Genomic DNA, 24,144 nt, shown 5'->3' on the forward strand with positions numbered 1-24,144 from the left:
ATGCCTTCTTCTAGGGGAATCGTCCCAACCCAGAAATTGAACCTGTGTCTATTATGTTTTTTGCATTGGCAGGCAGTTTCTTTACCATTAGTGTTTTCATACTCTTGGATAAATACCTTGTTTGGGGGGTAACTGGATCATATGGTAGTTCTATTCTTAATTTTTTGAGGAACCTCCACACTGTTTCCCATAGTGGCTGCATCAATTTACATTCCTATCAACAGTGTACAAGCGTTCCCTTATCTTCACGTCATCACCAACACTTGTTATATCTTGTCTTTTTGATAATAGCCATTCTAATATGGGTGAGTTGGTATCTTACTGTGGTTTTGATTTGTATTTCTCTGATAGCTAGTGATGTTAAATGTCTTTTCATGTGCTTGTTGGTCAACTGTATGTCTTCTTTGGAAAAAATGCCTTTTCAGGTCCTCAGCCCTTTGGATAATGTTTGCTCTTTAGTTGTTGAGTTGTATGAGTTCTTTATGTATTTTGGATATTAATCCCTTATTAGATATATAGCTTGTGAATATCTTCTTCTGTTTGGTAGGTTATCTTTTCAATTTGTTGTACAGAAGCTTTTTAGTTTAGAGTAGCCCCATTTGTTTAATTTTGCTTTTGTTTCCCTTGCTTGAGGAGGACGTATTTGGAAAGATATTGCTAAGACTTACATCAAAGAGCATGCAGCCTATATGTTCTTCTAGGAGTTTTGTAGTTTCGGTTCTTACATTCAAGCCTTTAATCCGTTTTGAGTTGATTTCTGTGTATGGTGTGAGGTAGTGATCTAGTTTCTTTCTTTTTTTCTTTTTTGCCTGTGGCTGTCCAGTTTTCTCAAAACTATTTATTGAAGAGACTGTCTTTTCTCCGCTGTATATTCTTTGCTTCTTTGGATGATGGCATTTTTGAGGAAGTGCAGAACTATATTGTAACTCTGTGATAGTTCAATAAAATACTTCTACTTTCTACGTTTCCTTTTCCCTTCCCTCTCTGCCTCTATCTCTCCTTTTTCCCTTCCTTTCTTGTCAAGACTCAAATGTCTCATGTTTGAAACACATGTTTTCCTTTTGAAATTCTTTAGTAGTAGCACAAAATGCCATTTATACATAATAGAACCTAGGGTGCTGCCTGGCATTTATTAGGTCTCAATATTTGCTTATTGAACTGAACAAATTGCCCAGATTACATTTAATTTGTTATAGCTCTGAAGTTTGTTCTCTAGTTGTCATATGAAGAAGGAAGACTCTTCTCACCTCTTCTCTAATATACAATTGTATTTAATGTTGTATTGTTTCCTTTTTGTAAATTATGATTGTGTTTTAGAATAGTCTGTTTTCACTCTACTTTTTTTTTTTTTTGTGCAATAATGTTTTATTAAAGTATAAAGGAGATAGAGAAAGCTTCTGATATAGGCATCAGAAGGGGGCAAAAGAGTACCCCCTTTGCTAGTATTAGCAATGGAGTTATATACTCTCCAGTGAATCCAAAGAATGTCTGGAGGCTGCAAAGACCTCACCAGACCCACTCCCATAATTTACATTTTAAGATAACAGAGTTGGCCAGAAGGTTTAATCCAAAGATTGTCCTCAGGCAGGATACATCCTTGTAAAGACCAGACCTACTCCCATAATTTATGTTTTACCATAACAGAATTAGCCAGAGGGTTTAATCCAAAGACTGTCCTTAGGCAGGATACATTATTGTTATATAATCCTAAGGAATGTAGAGGAAAAAAAGTAAAAGTTTGTCCTTTCTTCCTCCTTGAATATCCCAGACCTCTCTCTCCTTGGGGACCCCTAGACTTCTTATCAACCTGCCTAGGAAATGACTCTCTCATTCCCCCCTTTTCTTTTAGGGGAATTATGTTGCCTAGGGAAAAGGGGCGTCGTTCTCATTCCATAACTGCTTCCGAGCTGACAAGGGGCGTTGTCCCTAAATTGGTGAGGCAACATATTCTCCTAATCCTCATAGTGAGGATGTCTGATCCAGGGGCTCTAAGTAATAGTTGGAGGAGGCTGTGGCACTCATAGGAGCTTGGACAACTATTTGTAAATTAAAAGCTTTTAGACTGTTAGAAAACCCCATTATACAGTTACAGACGTAAGGCAAAATAGTCATTAAACCAAGCTAAAATCAAAATGAAAAGTCACATTATGTCCATAGTTACATCAGTCCATCTTAAGGTTGTTAAATGTCATCAGTTTAAGAAGAGGTATCACATGCGATTGTTGAAGTTACTTGCAGACTTGGAGAAAGTCCTTTCCTTGAAGTGGAGATGTCCACCATGGAACGCCTTCCACTGATGAAGAGGGGAGTGCTCCGCAGACCCAGCAGTTAGACCGATTGTGGAATGCAGCATAGGAGTGAGCCCAGGACAGGAAGGCATTGTCTTGAGGATCAAACGGCAGACTCAGGATTTCTGGAGTCAGCAGAAGTAGGCTCACATAGATTATCGGGCCCATCTGAAACATACAAAGTCAGAGCATAGAAAGTAAAAACATAAAATGACATCACTTAGTTCTGGTCAGGGTGCCACCTCTTGATTCGAGTGTGATGTACCCGCGAATCAATTCCTGGCACTTTGACAGCTGTGGGAGAAGAAAGAATAAGCTGGTAAGGGCCTTCCCAGAGGGACTCGAGGGATGGGCCCCCAGACCCCAATGTTTTTATGAGGACCTCGGTTCCTGGCTCAAATAGAGGCTTGCTGGATTCAGAGGCTGGGCCAGGAGTCGTCTCCCGGAGTTCTGTTAATGCCTGTTGAAAAGCTGAGAGCTGAGTTACATAATTAGTTAACTCCAAGGCTTCAGGATCTATAACAATGTCTGTGCGTAAAAGAAATATATTTTTCTGGGTCCTCATCTCCCAGATCCTCCTTGATTCTTTGTATCTCTTGATAAGAAAAAGGCTTATTAACTCTCATAGACTGATAATTTCTCCCGGTGGGTAATTCATGAAGAGGCAACAGCATGAGTGGCTGTCCCTCAGTCTCTCTCTCTGCTCTGCACATATCCCAGGGATAGATTGGAGAAACCTGCTTTTCTTTATCTCTTTGCCTTCTGTCCTCCCTCTCATCTCTTACTTCGATGGTCTGAGTTTCTACTGAAACCAGAGTAGTTTGAACCTCAGCTTGGAGCCCCAGATATGGGGGCAAAGTAGGAGGACAGGGGGGAGCGGAAGGTTTCACACCCAAATCTACACCCTTAGGACATAAGTCTGGCATATTTCACAGAGAGAAAAAGGGCAACACATACGCTACTTCTACCCATTTCCCTTGCTTTTTACAGAACCGGTCTAATTGTAAAACAGTATTATACTTAAGAGACCCTCCAACTGGCCACCGTTCGCCATCCTCCAGTGGGTACCGCGGCCATGCAATATCACATAGGAAGACCAGGTGTGTCTTCTTTAAGCCCTGGGGATCAAATCTATCCCAGTTTTTCAGGATACAGTTCAAAGGAGTGAGGCTGGAATTGTTAGCTCCCATCTTGTCCTGAAGGATCCCGGACGAGCCCCCAAGATGAAAGGTTGTTACTGAACGATGAGACGTGGGATTTTTGGCCTATGGAGGAGATGAATTCAATCCGGGGCCAGAGATGAGGCTGAATCGCTCAGAGCTTTTGTGTAATAAAGTTTTATTAAAGTATAAAGGAGATTGAGAAAGCTTCTGATATAGGCATCAGAAGGGGGCAAAAGAGTACCCCCTTCACTCTACTTTTATTCTTTCATATTACAGTATAATCATTTTTGTAGTTCTTTTAGATATAATTTTAAAAGTGTGCATCATAGTTCCTATCCTTTTAATTATTTATTTGTTGCTGTATACTTGTTGTTTTTCAATATTTTAATGCTATAAAAGTGCTACAGTGATTTTCTTGATATATAAGGCAATTTTCTTTAGTATTTTGCAATATTTCCTTAATATATTTTTTAATATGTGTAATTACTGGGCCAAAGGACCCAGAGCATATTTATTAGGTTGATGAAAAAGTAATTGCGGCTTTGAACCATGAATTTTAAATCATTATAACTAAACTCACATCTTTATTAATCAAAATAGGAACCATTACAACCAACAGATTTTTGCCAACAAGAAATAAGTTTATATATTCCTGTAGCATGAAAATCCATGCTTCGGGATTCAACAAACTCTTGAAAAACATTTTCTGCATCCTGCTGGTTGTAATGTATTTTCACTGCAAGAAGTTGTCAAGATGCTTGAAGAAATGGTAGTCAGTTGGCAAAAGGTTGAGTGAATATGACAGATGAGGCAAAACTTCTTAGCTCAATTTATTTAACTTTTGAAGCATTTGTTGTGTGATGTGCAGTTGGGTGTTGTCATAGAGAATTGCGCCCTTTCTGTTGACCAATGCCAGCTGCAGGCATTGCAGTTTTCAGTTCATCTCATTGATTTGCTGAGCAACTTCTCAGATGCAATGGTTTCACCTGGGTTCCAAAAGCGGTAGTGGATCAGATGGGCAGCAGACCGCCAAGCAGTGACCATGATCTTTTTTTGGTATAAGTTTGGTTTTGGCAAATGCATTGGAGCTTCTTCTTGGTGCAACCCCACTGAACTTGGTCATCACCAGTCATCATATAAAATCCAGTTTTCATCACACGTCACAATTTGATCAAGAAATGGTTTGTTGATATTGCGTAGAATAAAATAAGATGACGCTTCAAAATGACAGTTTGTTTGACTTTTGGTCAGATCACGAGGCACCCAGTTATCGAGCTTTTTCACCTTTTCAATTTGCTTCAAATGCTAAATGACCATGGATGGTTGACATTGAGTTCTTCAGCAGCTTCTCCTGTAGTTCTAAGAGGATCAGCTTCAGTGATCCTCTCAACTGGTTGTTTTCAACTTCCAATGACTGGTCACCACGCTCCTCTTCTTCAAGGCCCTTGTCTCCTTTGCAAAACTTTTTGAACCACCGCTGCATTCTGTGTTCATTAGCAGTTCGTGGGTCAAATGCATTGTTGATGTTGTGAGTTGTCTCTGCTGCTTTATAACCCATTTTGGACTTGAATAAAAAAATTACTGGAATTTGCTTTTTATCTAACATCTTTTCTATAGTCTCAAATAAATTTAAAATAAATAGCAAGTAATAAGTCATTAACAAAAAAACATAAAACAAGAAGTGTGCATTAAAAAGATGTATAACATAACCCACATTTATTTAAGAATATATTCCAATAGCAAATCGCAAATTTCAACACTGCAAAATAGCAAGTACTTTTGCACCAACCTAATAGTTACTACTAACATTCAAGGTATAAAGCATTTTTAAGTCTTGTGATACATATAGAATTGCATTCTGAAAGGTTAACAGCTTTATGTACATATTCTTGCTTCCTTACCTTTGCAAGGATTGGATATTCCCATTAAAGTATTTTGGTATGAAAAAATATATATCAATATTTAACATGCATTTTTTGTTTTTTAATTTTTACAACGTTCTGTTGGTTTCTGCCATTGAACAACATGCATCAGCCATAATTATACATATATCACCTCCCTCCTGAGCCTTCGTCCCCTCCCCACACCCTACCCTCTTGGCCATCACAGAGCGCCAGATTGGGCTCCCTTTGTTATATAGCAACTTCTCATCAGCTATCCATTTTACACAAGATAGTCTATGTGTGTGGATGCTACTTTCTCCATTCATCCCACTCTTTCCCTCCCCCACTGTGTCCACTAGTCCATTCTCTACAACTGTGTCTCCATTCCTTCCTTGCAGGTAGGTTCATCAATATAATTTTTCTAGATTCCATATATATGCATTAACATACTATATTTGTTTTTCTATTTCTGACTTACTTCACTCTGTATAGTAGGCTCTAGGTTCATCCACCTCACTAGAATTGACTCAAATCCATTCTTTTTTATGACTGAGTAATATTCCATTGTATATATGTACTACATATACATTTTTTTTTTGTGTGTGTACACATTTAGTTTTATTGTAACAAAGCAACTTGTACACTTTTAACGTTTAAAACTGAGCATCATCTTTCCTTTCCAGTGAAACAAAAAGAAAAATTTAAAAATAAACAGGAACAAAATTACAATAGAGAATGTCAATTGCAAATAAGATCCTACAGGTTCTGCTGATTCTCCCATCGAGTGGCAGGGCTCAAGTCATCATTAGGAGAGAATTTTATTTTAAAAGTGTCATCTTAAACTGCAAGGATGTCCGTTAAACATCACAATTAAACATGCCAAAGGAGAAGCCATGTTGTCAAAATGCCCACTTAACCCACCCAACATCTCAAACCCACCCTTTGCTGACCTTCTATAACCCCATTTTTTTAAGTTTTTTTTTTCTTTTTTTAAACAAGAGAAAGTAGACAGATACATGTTGGTAAATGCTAACTGTCCATATTCACATAGAGACACAGTGTAATCTCTGAGCCCAATATACAGAGAAAGGAGGAAAAAAGCTAGAATTCTATGCACTACTACACAGGGGCCTAGCACCCTCCAGCTTCCAGCAGAGCTAAGGGAGCAGAAGGTTTTTCTTTTTTTCCCACAGAGCATGGTGGTGTTGATTCCATAGTTTTTGTTGAGACAGGAAGGGATAAAAATGAATTTGAAACAGAAAGGGGTAGAGATTCTTTTCCCACTGAATTCTGCTCAAGATATTTCCCCCCTCCCCAAATAAGTTGTGAACCATGGTATAAAGGAGAAAAGAGACCTCAAAAACAGGGCGACTGAGCACAAGAGGAGGAAAAAAAAAAAGACTGCAACTTGCTCCCAGGGACTGGAGAAAATTAAAAAAGGTTGGAATCCATCAGTGTTCCATTAGTCATCTTCTCCTTCATCTTCCTCTCCTTCCTCCCCCTCATCATCATCTTCATCTTCTTCACCTTCATCCTCATCCCCTTCTTCATCAATATCTTCCAATCCTTCCTCCTCTTCATCATCGTCGTCATCCTCTTCTCCTTCCCCTTCCTCATCATCCATGTCAGGAACCAAGTAGTACTGTAACGGATTTGGCCAAATATCATCTTTGATGACCTCTCCTAATTCATCTGCACCTGCATCAGAATGATCAGTAAACCAGGTGAAGAAGCTTTCTGGTTCCTCATGCTGTCTCTTCCTGCTGGCTTTATTCTGTGTTTGACTTGATCGTTTCGTCAAATCCTTTCCAGATTTCCATTTGATTTCAGTGGACTTTGAAGATGGGTCACCACTCTCATTCAGATGAAATTCTTTGGAGAGAATTTTATTTTCGAAGTAAGGGTTTTCATCAAAATAAAAATCTATTCTGTAACCTGATTTAATGTCTTCAAATTCTGTCACTTCAACTCTTGTCAAATAATGCAGCGCCTCTTCATCCTCCTCCCCAAGCAGTGCAGACACTTGTGGATGGTTAACAAATGTTGTTACCCAAAAATTGGGGATTTTGGCGATCAATTCTGACCTCTTCTGAAAAAATGGTTGGCGGAGTTTGTTATATTTCTGTTCTACTTTCAAAATCTCCTCACTGGCTTGTTCATTAAGTCTGTCTATTTCATTTTGTACTTCATCAATATGTTCAATTGCTTCTTGCTGTTCTTTTTCTTCCTTCGGCAAATTTGAAGAAGCAGATGCCTCATCTGGCCTGGAGGCAGGAGTCGGTCTGGCTTTCTTCAGTTTCTTTGCTTGGGGTGGAAGAGAAGACTGGTGTTTGGGGGCCATGCTGGGGAAAAAAAGCCAAGAACCCTCCCAGGAGAAGAAAGAGGAACTGCGAGCTCAGAGAACTTACATATACATTTTTAAAGATATTGGTGAGGCTGAATTTTTAAAATGTATTTTGTTAATCATTTAAATTTTAAACCACAATTGATGCATTTTTCTAAAACCTGCTTCAAACATCTTAAATACTGAGTTTTTCCCAAACACATTTATCCTGCTCAACCACTCTCTTTTCTGTCATCAGCCATCTTTCCCAATCTCATCAGTGATGGTTCATATTTCATCATCTCTATCCTAGCTCAACCCTCTCTCAACAGATGATTTTGCCTCCTAAACACCAAAGCAACAGAGGTCATTAACTGAAACTTTGACTTCCCTTTCCTCTGCCTCCAAATGCCCGTTATGTGACAGTGGACAGCAATCAGGAAATGCATAAGTCTGTAGGAGTAGAATCCCATGGGTTGTCAAAGGGAAAAGCCCAGCTGAGAAATCTGGAAGTGATCCTTTGGTGGTCGTGAAGGCCCAAAACAATATTATCTGGGAGAGAGAGGGAAAGTTAGTCATTACCACCATGCAAAATGTAATGGTTCCTTCCCTTTAGCAAAGTCAGCATTGAGTTAGCATTTAAGGCAGGAAATGCCACACCACTGTATCCACAATACTGTAGCAATGCAATCAGGCATCTCAGAAGGAACCAGGCCAAGTTAGAATTTTAATATTTTCTTAAAATCCCTTACAACTTTGCCTTTGCATTTCCTATTTTTCAGTCTTCTGTTCATTCATTCAACCACTGTTTATTGAGACACTTTACATGATTTTAAGAGAGTCAAAAGCACCTGTTTTCATGAAACTTACAGTATTCATGAAATAAATGAGATAAATCATGGCATGATTAAAGGTGATATTTGCTAGGCAGTAAAAAGAGAATGAGGAGTTCTGGTGCAGAGGGAAATTGATGGAATTACAAATAGGAAGTTAAGGAAGATCTATCTGATCATAAATTCTGAAAGAAATGAGAGTGCTAGCCATGCAGATATCTGTGAGATGAACCTAATGAACAGAGAGAAGAGCAAGTACAAAGGCTCTATGGCAGGAAGCAGCCCGATGCCTTCAAGGAGCAATAAGGAGTCCAGTGTGGTTGGCAGAGTGACTGAGGAGATAAACAGGATGAAAAGAGGTCAGGGGGGTAACCGAAACTGTTCATGGTAGTTTTCTCAGCCACTGTGATTAGTTTGGCTTTTCTTATATATATATGGCTTCATATATATATATGGCTTTTCTTATATATATATATACACACACATATATATATATATATAAGGGTGAGGAGGGAAGTCACTGGATAATTCTGAGGAGGCATCAGTTCAGTTCAGTCACTCAGTCATGTCCGACTCTTTGTGACCCCATGGACTGCAGCACGCCAGGCGTCCCTGTCCATCGCCAACTCCCAGAGTTTATTCAAACTCATGTCCATTGAGTCAGTGATGCCATCCAAAAATCTCATCCTCTGTTGTCCCCTTCTCCTCCCGCCTTCAATCTTTTCCAGCATCAGGGTCTTTTCAAATGAGTCAGCTCTTTGCATCAGGTGGCCAAAGTATTGGAGTTTCAGCTTCAGCGTCAGTCCTTCCAATGAATATTCAGGACTGATTTCCTTTAGGGTGGACTGGTTGGATCTCCTTGCAGTCCAAGGCACTCTCAAGAGTCTTCTCCAACACCACAGTTAAAAAGCATCAGTTCTTTGGTGCTCGGCTTTCTTTATAGTCCAGATCTCACATCCAAATATGGCTACTGGAAAAACCATAGCTTTGACTAGACAGACCTTTGTTGGCAAAGTAATGTCTCTGCTTTTTAATGTGCTGTCTAGGTTGGTCATAACTTTTCTTCCAGGGAGCAAGTGTCTTTTAATTTCATAGATGAGACATAGCAAGTGAATATGTAGAAATACACAGTATGTCAGATGTTGAAAATTTCTTGGAGAAAGATAGAAACAAGAGAAAAGAAATGGTGATGCACAAGAACAAAGGAGAGAGGACTGAAATGAATAAAATTAGAAGTGAGAGGAGAAGTTACAACCAATATCACAGAAATGCGAACAATCATAAGAAAATACTGAGAACAATTATATGACAACAAATTGGGCCATTTAGAAGAAACATATCATCTTCCAAGACTGAATCAGGAAAAACAGAAAAATCTGAGTAGACCAGATTTTTATTATTTATTACTACTCATTATTCCTTATTTATTATTTATTACCACTCATTAATAGTAATGAAACTGAATGAGTAATTTAAAAACTATCAATAAGCTGAAGTCAGAGACCAAAAAGCTTCACTGGTGAACTTGACCAATATTTAAAGATTTAACATCAAGGGAATGAATGCTTCCAAACTCATTCTACGAGGCCAGCATTACCCAGATACCAAAACCAAAGTTACACACAAAAATTTATAGGCCATTATCCCTGATGAGCATAGATGCAAACTGCTCAACAAAATGTTAGCAAATCAAATTTAACAATGCACTGAAAGAATTATGCATTAGGATCAGGTAGGATTTATTCCAGGGATACGAGGATGGTTCAGTGCTTGCAAATCAGTCAGTGTGACACACCACATAACATTAATAAAAATCACATGATCATGTCAATAGATATAGAAAAAACATTTGACAAAGTTCATCATTCATTCATGATAAAAACTCTCTACAAAGTTGGTGTAATGGGAACTTACCTTAACATAATAAAGCCTGTTTATAACAAAGCTAACATCATGCTCAACAGTGAAAAATTAAAGCATTTTCTCTAAGATCACATTTTTTAGTAGCATATGGTTTAGTCTCCACATGTTTGCAATTTCCCCATTTTCTTCCTGTATTTGATTTCCAGTTTTATACTATTGTGTTCAGAAAAATACTTAACATAATTTCTATCATCTTGAATTTGTTGAGTCTTGGTTTTTTCCCCCTGGTATGTGATCTGTTCTAGAAAATGTTCTATATGCACTTGAAAAGAATGTGTGTTCTCCTGTTTTTGGTTGGAATGTTCTGTAGACATTCATTTCAACTTCCAATTTATGTGTCACTGCTTCCTTATTGATCTTCTGTCTGGGTGATCTGTCCATTGATGTAAGTTGGCTGTTAAAGTCCCCTAATTTTATAATATTATTATCAGTTTCTTCCTTTATGTCTGTAAATATTTGCCTAATTATTTGCTATATTAGGTGCATATATGTTAATGAATGATATTCCTCCTTTTGTATTGATCCCTTTATCATTATATAATGCCCTATTTTGTCTCTTGTTATAGACCTTGTCTCAGCCTTGCTCTCTGAAATCTATTGAGTGTTACCACACCCAGGAGAAGGGGATGAGAGAGAATGAGATGGTTGGATGGCATCACTGACTCAATGGACATGAATTTGAGCAAACCCTGGGAAATGGTGGAGGACAGGGAAGCGTGGAGTGCTGCAGTTCTTGCAGTCACAAAGAGTGGGACACGACTTAGCAATTGAACAACAAAACACCCAGGCTCAGGCTAGGTGCTTACAGACACAGTGCCTTTGTTGCACCCAACAGCTCCATGGGGGTGCTATTATTATCCTTCCCATTTTACAGATTTGGAAATGGGGGGTCAGAGAGTATAACTTGCTCATTATCAGAATGCTGGCACTCAGCAGGATACAAATCCAAGTCTTACTAACTCAGGGGTTTTCAACCTCAACACTACTGATACATTGGACCAGAATATTCCTTGTTCTGGGGACCATTCTGTGCACTGTACGATGTTTCCCAACATCTCTGGGGTCCACCCACAAGATGCCAGTGCCAGTTCCCACCCTATGGAGTGGCAAAAACCAAAAATGTCTCTAGACATGACCAGATGTGTCCAGGGGGCGGGGTAAAATCCCCTTGTTTAAAAACCACTGCCCTGACATGAGGGTGGGGGAGGTGGGAGACATGGCAGACATCATCATTATTACAGAGGATGAGGGACTGTGTTGTTAGGGAAGATTCTGAATGCTGATATCAATCTCTGACCCAGTCTGGAAAGACAGATGAGTTCAGTTTTTTCTTCTCTGCTTTATGATGAAAAGGACAAAGCCTGTTCATTCATTCTTTCATTCAGTAGACGTTGCTGAGCTCCCACTAAGTACCAAACCTTGATCTAGCCTTTGAGGAGAAAGCAAGGAACAAGACAAAAATTCCTGTCCTCACAGAGGTTACATTCAAGGTAATATGTGAACAAGTGAAGCATGTGGTATCCCAGACAATGATAAAGGCCATAGCAACAGAGCATGCAGGTGGGCCAGGGTGGGTATAGGAATACTGGTGGGGACTTACAGTGTTAAATAAGGTGGCCAGGGTTGGCCTCACTCAGAAGGTGACATTTGAGCAGAGACTCACAGTAGGGGAGCAATTGAGGCCAGGTGAAGTCTCAGGGAAGAATGTTGCACAGGGAATAGTAAGTGCCAATGCCCTGGGGCCTCAGGCAGGTTGAGGATTAGTAAGTGCAACCAGAGTGGAATTAGGAGGTGGTGATGAGGTCAGAGTGTTGTTGGAAGGAAGAGTGTGGGTGATGTCCACAGTCACTTTGTTATTGTTCAGCCTCTAAGTTGCATCCGACTCTGCAGCCTCATGGACTACAGCATGTTAGGCTCTGCTGTTCTTCACTATCTCTCAGAGTTTGCTCAAACTCATGTCCATTGAGTCAGTGATGCCATCCAACTGTCTCATCCTCTGCTGCCCTCTTCTCTTTTTGCCTTCAGTCTTTCCAAGCATCAGGGTCTTTTCCAATGCGTTGGCTCTTCATATCAGGCGGCCAAAGTATTGGATCTTCAGCTTCAGCATCAGTTCTTCCAATGAATCTTCAGAGCTGATTTCCTTTAAGACTGACTGGTTTGATCTCCTTGCAGTCACTTAGCCAAGGCCATTTCTAGTAGCAGTGCTAGATGCAAGCTTGGACTTTGGAGCTCTCCTTTCCAGCTGGGTCAGGTTACACAAGCCGCTTCCTCCATAGTACGGGCCCTGTCCTAGAACCAGGCCCTCGCTTGAGTTTGTGACTCACCTAGCTGACCAGTGCTTGCAACACATGGGAAGGTGGGGAGTGCAGGTGGTGCAAGTATAAGTGGAGCAAGCCTGCCAGCTCCCAGCTGTGTCAGATGGTCCTGTCCTGAGCACAGTCTCCTCTTGGCCTCTCCCGTGGTGGAAACAGCAGGATGTTGATTTCGTTCCTCCTCCTGCTCCTTGCTACAGTTTGCGTGGCCTTCGTGGGTGTTGGACTATGGGTTTTTGGCAACCACTTCCTCACCACAGACATCCCTGCTGCCATCAGCCATCCAATGAGACTGCGGGTCCTCAACGGCTTCTTCCAGCTCTTGATAACATGGGTGAGTTTCGTGTTTTGTTTGTCCCCTCCTCCAGAGAATAATATCCCTGTGTCAGGAAGATCCCATGGAGAAGGAAATGGCAACCCACTTCAGTGCTCTTGCCTGGAAAATCCCATGGACGGAGGAGCCTGGCAGACCTTTGCAGTCCATGGGGTTGCAAAGAGTTGGACATGACTGAGCAAGTTCACTTTCTTTCCAGAGAATTAAGAGCGGGATTAGGAAAACAACGGGCTGCCCTGGTGATTTAGACAGTAAAGAATCCGCCTGCCAGTGCAGGAGACCCAGGTTCGATCCTTGGGTCGGGAAGCTCCCCTGGAGAAGGGAATGGCTACCCATTCCAGTATTCTTGCCTGGAGAATCCCATGGACAGAAGAGCCTGGCGGGCTACATTCATGGGGTCGCAAAGAGTCAGACATGACTGAGCAACCAACACTAACTAACTAGAAGAAGGACATACCAGTACTTTCAGTTAAATTAACAGTCACATCATGGCTGTGGAGGCTGACAGTGTATTACCAAACCTGAAGATTTTCTATTGGATAACATGATTCTTAACCTCTTCCTGATGTTTTTCAAGCTGGCCTCAGCTAAGAGCCACAACATTGATTCACTTAGTCAAAATGATTAAGCCAAAAATGATTCACTTCCTCAGATAACAGAGAAATTCCACCCCACCTCCTGTCTTATTTTCTCCATGGAATCCACCATTCTGTGGAGTGGTGAAGACAGGGATAATTGTTCTGAACTTGGGGCCTGTGTTGACTACCTGCTACCTAGAACCAGCCAACCACAAAATAAAAAGATGCAGCAGGTGAGTAAATGAGTAGAGATGAGTGCAACTCCAGAACGTGACTTTTTAGAAAAATATTTTGTTGCTTTTGAGAGATGGAAAACTCTTTCTGTAATATAGTCAGATTCTGCTCATTGTTGCTGGTTTGTATAATTTAATCAAATACTTGTAAGTAGATCATGGCAAGGATTGTGTAAATATTGCCAATTAGGATTTGCTATGATTTTCCAAAGGGCTGATGGAGATTGGATACAGAAGATACATTTATGTCTCTTACTTCATGAAAAGTGATGGCAAGCACTTGTTCTCAATGTAACCTTGATGGAGGAGAACTCGGGGGCCAATTTTCTTACCTATGGGGTCAGCTTGTACGAGATGGGATGGTTCAGTACTGTGGTTTTCCTGGCCTTGACTCTCATAGTCTACACTTTGGGTTTCCAAATACAGTGACTCAATTTCCTCATCTGCAGGATCAGGGAAAGTAATAGACGCCAGCTTCATAGCACTTGGTGGGTATGTAATGAGTTAATCTACCCAGAGTGGACTTTATGTGCCCAGTACAGAGTAAACTGTCCATAAATATTAGCCTTATTGCTATTTCTTAATTTTTTTTTTTCTACAAAGTTGTGTAACTGCTATGTGTCACTCTCCCTTCCCAGCTCTGAGGATTAGTGATGGGTGAAAGAAATAAAGCCCCAGACAGAGGTGATTTGCAAGCAGTCTGAAACACTGGTGGAAGTGTGGGGTGGGGAGTCAGCAATAAATAAGCAAACTTGCTACAAATAAACCAAATGACAGAGTGGCAGGTGCTGTGAGGAGAGTAAAACAGTAGGGCTACAGTAGAGTATAGTAGGGTTTCTTAACCTGGAGTTCCTAGAACCCCCAAGGGTAACAGAATGCAAGGAGTCCATGAGTTTGGATGGGGTGGAAATTGCCCCATTTTCACTTAACCTCTAATGCAAATGGGATATTTCCTTCCATTATGCATGAAGGGAACAAATCACCACTGGGACAGCAGAACCCTCAACTCTGTCAGCAAGAGGAATCATGGATATTCTCAGAGCCTATTACAGGCATAGCAGATTGCAAACAATCACATGTGTACCTTGTTCTTTTGAAATTATGATAGTATTAGACCAGCCACTAGATCTTCTATTTAGAATGCTAATAAGGAAGTACTGAAGGTATACTATTATAGCATACATTTACTCTAATATTTTGATAGCTATATTTCAGTAAAATGTAATAATCCTATGTGTTTTATTTTATATATTCAAATGTATTCTGTGAAAAGGCCACAGACTTTGCTAAAAGCCAAAATGCCCCCTTGGTACAGAAAGGATGAGGAACCACTGGAAAGAGAGTGGCCGGCAGAGAGCCCACATTACTGATTTATATTTTTTATCATGCAAACTTACAGACATAACCCAAGGAGACAGAATAGTATAAAGAAGCCTCAGACATTCAACCCATAGCATTCATGATTATTGATTCTCAACCAATCTCACTTCATCTCTGCCCCTACATTTTCCCTCATTCCCATTTCCTTATATGTAGATCCCAGATATCATATTATTTTATCTAAAAATATTTCTGTAGGTGTCTCTAAAAAACAAGACCTCCCTCTGCCTCACCATCCCTTTAAAAAAACATAACCACTATGCAATTATCACTCATAAAAATAGCAGTAGGATGCTTAGGATGGCCATGATGACTAGAATGGTCCAGAAAGGCCTCCCTGGGAAGAGACCACACATGCAGGCTGAGGTGGGAGCCTTTCCAGGGTCCCTTGAGGGGTGGCCAGAGCCTGGTTTGTGGGGCTGGGTTTCGGAGGAGAGAGGATTGAGAAGTGCTGGTACTGGAGCAGTGAGGGTCTCGGTGAGGATGGATTTTCTGCAGGTAATGGAGGCACAGCGGGGGACTTGCAGGCTTGTGGCCCAGTCTGCAGCCACTTTGCAGAGGGTACTGCGGTGATAGAGCCCTGGCACAGCACACTCTGAAACCCTGCTCATCCCAGTTCCTTTTCTGTCACCAACAGGGGATGATTTTTGAGAAACTGAGAATCTGCTCTATGCCCCAGTTTGTCCGTTTCGTTCATGATCTGCTGCCACTAAGGAAGCATCCGGATGTGGTGGTCAAGGACCTCCGGTTTGGGACGATCCCCGTGAAGCTCTACCAGCCCAAGGCATCCACAAGTGGTCTCAGGCCTGGCATTGTGTTCTACCACGGCGGCGGGGGCATCCTAGGGAGCTTGAGTAAGAGTCCTTTCCTTAGATCCTTTGCCTGGAGTGTGATGTCCCAGAGCACAGCCGGGTGGACACACCTTTCAGCAGGAGGTGGCCCTCCTGTCATTTTCCCAGGGTCTCAAAGCTGCTATTATGACCAGGGGACACCAGGACAGTTACTGGGGCCCAGATCATATACATATGTATACATATCATATATATATATTAAGGGTTTCTCTGGTGGCTCAGACGGTAAAGCGTCAGCCTGCAATGCGGGAAACCCAGGTTTGATCCCTGGGTTGGGAAGATCCCCTGGAGAAGGAAATGGCAACGAACTCTAGTAACTCTTGCCTGGAAAATTTCATGGACAGAGGAGCCTGGTAGGCTACAGTCCATGGGGTCATAAAGAGTCAGACATCACTGAGCGACTTCACTCTCTCTCTCTCTCTCTCTCTCCCTATACACACACACACACAATTCACATAACATAAAATTCACCATTTTAAACTGTGCAATTCGATGGTATTTAGTACATTCAAATGTGTGACCACCACCTCTATTTAGTTGTAAATAAGGATTGAAAACAATGAGAACTCAAGTGTGTTTCACAATAGGTATTGCTTGAGACAAATTTCTGGTACAGACAGACAGGAGGACCAAAGAGTTGAGGAAAATTAATGAGGAGGGAAATGAGTGCAAAATTGGGTCAATGTTATTATATATCTTAATTTTTTCCATTGCGGAGAAATTAGGGAGAAGAACCACCTTTACATAGTACTTCTTGATCTGTGGAATGCCAGGGTCCCTTTGCTGTAGACTTTGAGAATAAGGGATTTAATACAACTGTGGTTTTGTTTTGGTTTACATAATCAATGATAGTGAGCCAATATTTATTTGTTGACATTATTAATATTAATATTTACATGGAAGATACTATGGAATCTGTGTAGATGCATAATCTTTTTTGTAAAATTTTTTTTAATTGTAGTAAAAGCCACATAATATAAAACATATTTATTGGTACAATTTGGTGGCACTAAATACATCCACATTGTTGCACAACTCTCACCATCATCCATTTCCTGAATTTTTCACCTTCTTAAACTGAATCTCTGTCCCCATTAAACACTTAGACCTCATTTCTCCGCCCACCACCCCCTGGACCCTGGCATCTACCAGTGTACTTTCTGATTCTATGAATTTGACTGTTCTATATTCTACGTACCTCATGTAAGTGGAATCAAACAGTATTTGTCTGCACCTAATATATATTGGAAGCATCTCATCTGAGTCCCCAACAGCCCTATTATTGTCATTATATCTATTTTACAGAAGAGGAAATCAAGCCTCAGGGAGGTGAAGGGACCCGCCCGGTACAACTTTAGGTCAAGCTAAAAGGAGGAAAACTTGGGATCTGAACTCAGGTCTGAATCTATAGTTTACCCACTGAACTACTGTACTCCACGGTCAGACATCTTCTCAGATGCTGTGAATGTACTGTAGAACAGATAGGGTTGCAGGTGAGTCTTAGAGAAAGCTGTTGAGACAGCTTGACAGAGGAAAGTGAGAAAGTAGAGAGACAGGCTGACTACAGCTGGAGGAGAATCTGCAAAACCTTATTAGAATCAGCCTGGCCCTTTGACCTCTGAAGTTATCCTTAAGAAGGGGCAGGTGAGGATGGCTGGCAAAAGGAGCCCACTGAACCTCCCTAGCTTGAACATTTCAAACCTTTTATTTTCTAGAAACACACCATGGCATATGCTGTAACTTGTGCAAGAAGAGTGATGCAGTGGTTCTAGCAGTTGGGTGAGTAAGGCAAGGATGCAGAGATGTTGGGATTCCAGGAGCCCCAGGGGCAATAAAGGAGTCTGTGGCAGGCAGGTGTTGAGGGATGCCAGGAGCAGAGGCTGTGAGATGACGGTGAGCAGGAGGGCAAGGAAGAGAGAGAGGAAGAGAGAAGCAGGGAGAGGCAGAGATGGAGCATTCCTCCTGCGGGTGGCCCTTAGGTATCTTTAAAGGATGCCTTTAGAGCATTGCAGCCTCTGGAAACTGGATAGGGGGTGGTCTTTGCAAAGTACATCCGGGGCAGAGCTTCACCATCAGTGCATGTCTGGGTGGAACACTGTACTTGGAACAGAACAGCCCTGCACCTTCTACACTGAGTACTTCCCTCCACCAAATGCGCACAACCTCCAACAGTGCCACATCATTTCCAAGTGCTCTGGAGAGGGAGGTCCACCCTGGTGAGACCCACTGAAGGAGGCAGGAAAAATGAAAAAGCCACTGTCTCTCCTAACCTATCTGGGCGAGTCACCACACGATCTGGAACCTCAACAGGGCACAGAGACACCTGGAGAGACCCTCCCTGGGTCTCCTGCCTGCTGCCTGACACATCGTCACCCAGGCCCTGGGTGGTTCCTTCTGATCAAGCTCTTCCTGCAGTTTCATTTAAATGCACATGCCAGGAAGAGATATCCACTGCCAACATCTTGGTGGGGATATAGCCAGTGAAGTAAGTAAAATTGACAGAAGTCAGTCCTCAGACATTTCTGAGCCTACATGCCTGGGCATTGAAGGCTTTGTCTGTCATCTCATTTAAGCCTTCTACTTTGACTTCACCTTCTCAAGCTTCAGAAGAAGAACTTAATAGAAGAAATATGGGCAGAAGGATGTTAGACACAGGTGTTTGGGGCCCTGTGGGAGTGGTGAGTGTAAACCATATTTGTTGATTCCTTTTCAGATACCGCATGGTGCCTAAGCATAGGTTTCCAGTGGTAGTAAAAGATTGCATGGTGGGTACAATCCACTTCTTGAAGTCCTTGAATACGTATGGGGTGGATCCAGCCCGGATCATAGTCTGTGGTGACAGTGTGGGCGGGGCCGTGGCAACGATTCTTTGTCAAAAGTTTGTGGACCGTTCTGATCTCCCCAAGATTCGTGCTCAGATCCTCATCTATTCCACTGTCCAGAGCATGGATTTCCAGTCCCCTTCCTATCAGCAGAACAAGAACATGCCACTGCTCAGCCAGAATTTGGCCTTCTATTGTTGGTGTAGTTACTTGGACATCAGCCCCTCTTGGAGAAGCGCTGCACTGAAAGGCGCCCACTTGCCTGCAGAAGTCTGGGAAAAGTACAGGAAGTGGTTGGGTGCAGAAAACATCCCAGACAGGTTTAAGAAAAGAGGTTACCTGCCTGTGTCCCGTGAGCCCCTGAATGAGGCTGCTTATCTGGAGACAAACATCATTCTAGATGTGATGAACTCACCCTTGATTGCAGATGATGAAGTAGTGTCTCGGCTCCCTGAAGCTTGCATCGTGAGCTGTGAGTATGATATACTTCGGGACGAGTCGCTGTTGTACAAGAAGAGGTTGGAGGACCTGGGGGTTAGAGTAACTTGGCACCACATGGAGGATGGTTTTCATGGCGTGTTGACCACCATTGACATGAGATTCTTTTACTTCCCCTGCTCCTCGAGGATTCTGGATGCTGTGGCTCATTTCATAAAGGGGCTGTGACCATCTTCCTTCCTGCTGCAGTTGCAAAAGTGTGGATTCTGCCATCATCTGATTCTCATTGGGGGTCCCTGTTGTTCATGTAGGTGATGCTGGGTAGGGCTGGGGAGAGTGTGGAGGTTACCATGTCATCTTACTTCAGGTTCTGGAATCCTAGAATGCATGTCTCTGATGTCTAAAAGGAGAACAGCAGAAGAGACAGGTTTAGGGGAAGGGTGGGCTCTCTGTCCATGATCCATGATCACTGTCAGTGAAAAATCGAGCTGACATTCTTCAGTGACCATTTGCAAGAGGGAATGAGCAAGTAAAGACCATTCATGGCCTCCTTGAGGGACAGTTCAGGTTGCCCAGGCTGATCCAGGCTGTGGGCAACAGGAGTGTCTACTTGTCAGGGCCTTGGAATAAGCTGGGAGCATCATGTGCAATCTCGTGGGCCTTTTCCAATCTGGCTCAGAGGGCAGGGGTCCTGATGTCCTAGTGCTGGGTGGTGGTGCAGAAACTGGTTTCATCTTCCCCCTCTGGGTACATGGTGACATTTTTCCTGCCCTTTCTCTGTCTCTGAGCTCAGAGCCTCAACTGCCTGGACTGGAAGAGTGAAGATGGATTGAGTAGGTTTTCCATGGTAGTTGACACTTAGTGGGAGATAAAGACAGACTGGAGCTCTTGGAGTCAAAGTCAGGCTTTCAGCCAAGGGCTTGTAAACAGTATTATATGTGCTCAAGGAGCAGAGTCCAGAGGGAAGCTAAGTCCCAAGCTGGAGACCTATGAAGATGAAATCTGATCAAACTCAACCATGTCCACAGTGGAAATCAAAGGAGGGCCCAAAGAACTGAAGATACGTTAGTGAGAACTATCACTACTTTAAGATACAGAACTAGCTCAAACTGGCCTAAATCAAAGAGAGAATGTATTGGCTAATGTAGCTACAAATTGCAAGGATAAATCAGGCATGGTTTGATCCAGGAACGCAAACAGTATCACCAGCTATGTTCTCTTTACTATAGTCCATGCTTGTGAACCTCACTGTCCCCTCTCTAGATTTGGCCCTGAGTACCTCCAGGCTTGTCTTTTCCCATAGTCAAGTTCATTATAATGAACTTACTTAATTCTCAGCAGTCCCAGCAGAAATCACACTGTAATTTGATGACTTTGTTGGTTTTCTGAGTGGTGTATCCAGTTGCTAAAACCAAGAATACGGAATGCTGTAAGTAACCTGCCCCAAGTCCCATGCCCTCCTTGGAGTGGAGGGTGGGGTCAACTCCATCTGGTGCTTGGATGGGCATGGGGGATGGATGAGTTCTCCCTCACGTCAACACTTACTCTACTGTAGAAGCTCAAATGAAGCCTGAGTCAAGGTCCTTGGAAGTGGTAAGAGATGTCAAGGACCACTGGGCAAGTTGACCACTTGCCACTTAGAAATAAAAATTCCTTTGAAAGGGATAGCCAAAGCTCTCAGGCTGACCCCACCTGGTCCTCAAGAGGCTCTGCTCCTGACTGGCCAGTGGCTTTTATAGGCCAAGAAGCAAAGGACCTGCACAAAGTCTACTGCACAAAGGGCCCCATGTTTGCCCTTAACTTGCATTCAGGTGAATGTTCAAGCTGACACGTGGGGCAGAGAGGAATCCCACTGGATGGCTTCTTGGTTCCTTCACAGCAGGAAGACCAGCTTTGTGGGAGACTTAGGAACAACTCACTAACAGCACATGGCTTGCTGGCCACTCAGCTGTTGGAGAGAATTATCCCCTCTGAAACAGGCCTCTGAGCTGACTGCTGGCCTTGGGCCGTATTGTGGCCTTGGTTCACCCCCAGCTCTGGAGATAGGTGGAGGGAAGTGAGCCAACCTTCTGGAAATTTGGGTGATCAGCTCTTCAATGGTGGGATGGTGAGGAGTAGGTGAGCCACAGGGAGATGGTGCCCAGTGGAGATAGTGGGTTACCCTTTCACCCACTTGCACTAGGGTATGGAAGAATGCTGGGTGGGCTTATTTCTGAGGCTGCTTCCTTCTGCAGGCTGTGGGAGAGATGAAGCCCTTTCACCCACAATGGTTGGTTTGATCTGGGGACATGATACTCCTCTCTTCTCCTTTATTCTTCCTGGCTGTCCTTCTTGCAACCTGTTCCTGAGGCTCAGGGAATGGAAAAGGGGTAGGAATGAATGTCACTGAGAGTCCGCTGCATGCTAGGCTCCATACAGGGCTGTTTAAATCTGCCACCTCACTGTGATGAAAAACAGCTATGCTGGGTTGCTGCCTAGGCATTTCATGGTATGACAGCTCTGCTCACATCCAGAGTCTGGACATTGTGATAAAGACCCGTGCTTAGGATTCCCACCACAAGTTCCTGCTTCTCCCTGGTCATCTTTTAGAATAACCATTCTAGAGTTGAGCCTGTGAAAAGTTAGTGACCTCCACCCCAACACCTTAGAAGGAATAGGTGCTTGCTTGCTGTCCTGTTCTTCGTCCCCTGCTCACTTGTGACCTGGAACAGAGGACTGCCTTCGCTGCCCCTGCTCACTGCGCACCCCCACCCCACCCCCATTTCTGGGATCTGTAAATAATAAATATTGTGACTTTACCTGCTTTGTGTGAGTGTATTGAAATTGTACTTTCAGTTGAAATCACCCCTAGGTGTTCACTTCCTCAAAGAGAGTTTAGATGTGGGGGGAGCCCCCTGTTGACCCTGTGTGAGGTGCTGGTGTCCCCTCATTCAGCAAGCCATCATCATCAGTCTTAACTTAATACACCAGGTATGCTGTCCTGCTCCACCCCACCCTTCACTGTGTGTACACGTGAATTCTATGAAGTGTGTACTCTTAAGCCCATTTTACACATAAGGAAACTGAGGCCCAGAGATATTAACCACACTCATTTCCTGACCCTTTCTAGTCAGGCTCAAGGTGAGCTGATTCAGTAGTTTACCCAAGGCCTTGTAGTTGGTGGGACATTGAGCGTAGCAGCTCTGGTCTGACAGCAAACCCTTTCTGCCAAGCTCTGTAGCCCATTAGCTCGTTTCTTTCGTATTATTCAGAATTTAAATGAGAGACATGACTGAGTCACATGACCTTATGTGAGTCATTTCCCGTCCGGCGGGGTGTTAGCTACCCTCTGATCTGAGGCAGATTGATAGTGTCAAGTCTTTTTGCCATCAGGTTTTATTTTTTTTTGCTTTCTTGATTTTAGCTTTCTCTAAGTCATTGGAATAGGTAACCATAGCCCCATTTGGAAATGCACAGCTGGCGTGCCCTGCTAACACGGCTCGGAAGATGGAGCCACCTTTAAGCCCAGACACTCCGGGAGTGTTTTCTCAGTAAGTTCCCAGGACTTCCCTGCGAAGATCTGCCAGTTTGCCCACAGCAAGTGCCATCAGATAAAAGATAACACATTGTAACCAAAATTGTTTTCTTTTGTCAGAAGACAATTGAGGACAAGATCTTAGGGCAAAGTAAAAAAAATGGTGTCTTCCTCAGGGTACTTCTCACCTCCACCCAGGACCTCCCTGCCTGTCTGGCTCTAAACCTTGTCTCCCTCTACCCCGGTACCCACTGCACTGGAGTACCTGCCTGCTCTCTCTTCCTATCTCTGGACTCGCTAGTGATATACAGGCTAGTACAGATCAGGCTCCAAAGAAGTGACAAATGGCACCACAGTCTCAGTATCTTATGGCAGCAAAGGTCTATTTCCTGCTGAATTACATATTACAACAACCCTCAAATGTCAGCGGCTTCCCAGGTGGCTCAGTGGTAAAGAACCTGCTTGCCAGTGCAGGAGATGTGAGAGATGTGGGTTCAATCCCTGGGTCGAGAAGATCCCCTGGAGGAAGGAGTGGCAACCCACTCCAGTATTCTTGCCTGGAGAATGCCATGGACAGAGGAGCCTGGTTGGCTACAGTCCATAAGGTTGCAAAGAGTTGGACACAACTGAAGCACCTTAGCAAAGGTCAATGGCAGCATGACTCCACATTCATCTACCCCCAGATCCAGGCTGATGGAGCAACCTCTATTTGAGATATCTCTGGTCTCATGGCAGAGGGAAAAAGAGCATGTTGACTCATGCATTGGCTCCCCAAGCTTCTGCTTAGAAGTGATGCTCACTGTTTCTGCTCACCTTTCATTGGTCAGAGCAAAACCTATGTCTTGTCAACTAAGCTTGATGTTGACAGGACAGAGGAGAATAAGAAGAGTGGCAGATACTTGTGGTCAGTATTACAGCTAACCACACTCTCAATCATAATATTTTCATTTCCATTCTTGTTCAATTGCTCAGTCGTGTCTGACTCTTTGTGACCTCATGCACTGCAGCACTCCAGGCTTCCCTGTCCTTCACCATCTCTCAGAGCTTGTTCAAACTCATGTCCATAGAGTCGGTGATGCCATCTCATCCTCTGTCGTCCCCTTCTCCTCCTGCCTTCAATCTTTCCCAGCATCAGGGTCTTTTATGATGAGTTAGTTCTTTGCATCAGGTGGCCAAATTACTGGAGCTTTAGCTTCAGCATCAGTCCTTCCAATGAACACCCAGGACTGATCTCTTTTAGGATGGACTGGTTTGATCTCCTTGCAGTCC

General features: G+C 42.9%; 2 protein-coding genes across 5 annotated transcripts in view; one reads left to right on the plus strand and one right to left on the minus strand.

Annotated features, from left to right (window-relative positions):
* The window catches only part of AADACL3 (arylacetamide deacetylase like 3), a 126,895-nt gene extending 104,736 nt beyond the window's left edge, over nucleotides 1-22,159 (plus strand). For all 4 annotated transcript variants that reach the window (XM_043484776.1, XM_043484775.1, XM_043484777.1 and 1 more), the window contains 4 exons: nucleotides 12,926-13,059; nucleotides 15,888-16,104; nucleotides 17,817-17,880; nucleotides 18,815-22,159. In XM_043484776.1, the coding sequence (XP_043340711.1) occupies nucleotides 12,926-13,059; nucleotides 15,888-16,104; nucleotides 17,817-17,880; nucleotides 18,815-19,589 (1,190 nt within the window). In that variant the 3' untranslated portion in view covers nucleotides 19,590-22,159. The remainder of the gene's footprint in view (nucleotides 1-12,925; nucleotides 13,060-15,887; nucleotides 16,105-17,816; nucleotides 17,881-18,814) is intronic.
* Nucleotides 5,936-7,718, minus strand: LOC122451816 (protein SET-like). Its single transcript, XM_043484778.1, has one exon. It carries the CDS (start codon nucleotides 7,673-7,675, stop codon nucleotides 6,797-6,799), a length of 879 nt encoding a protein of 292 aa, XP_043340713.1. The 5' UTR covers nucleotides 7,676-7,718; the 3' UTR covers nucleotides 5,936-6,796.
* Nucleotides 22,160-24,144: the final 1,985 nt, after the last annotated feature.

The sequence above is a fragment of the Cervus canadensis genome, chromosome 13 (assembly GCF_019320065.1).
Source record: "Cervus canadensis isolate Bull #8, Minnesota chromosome 13, ASM1932006v1, whole genome shotgun sequence".
In the NCBI taxonomy this organism is placed as follows: Eukaryota; Metazoa; Chordata; class Mammalia; order Artiodactyla; family Cervidae; genus Cervus; species Cervus canadensis.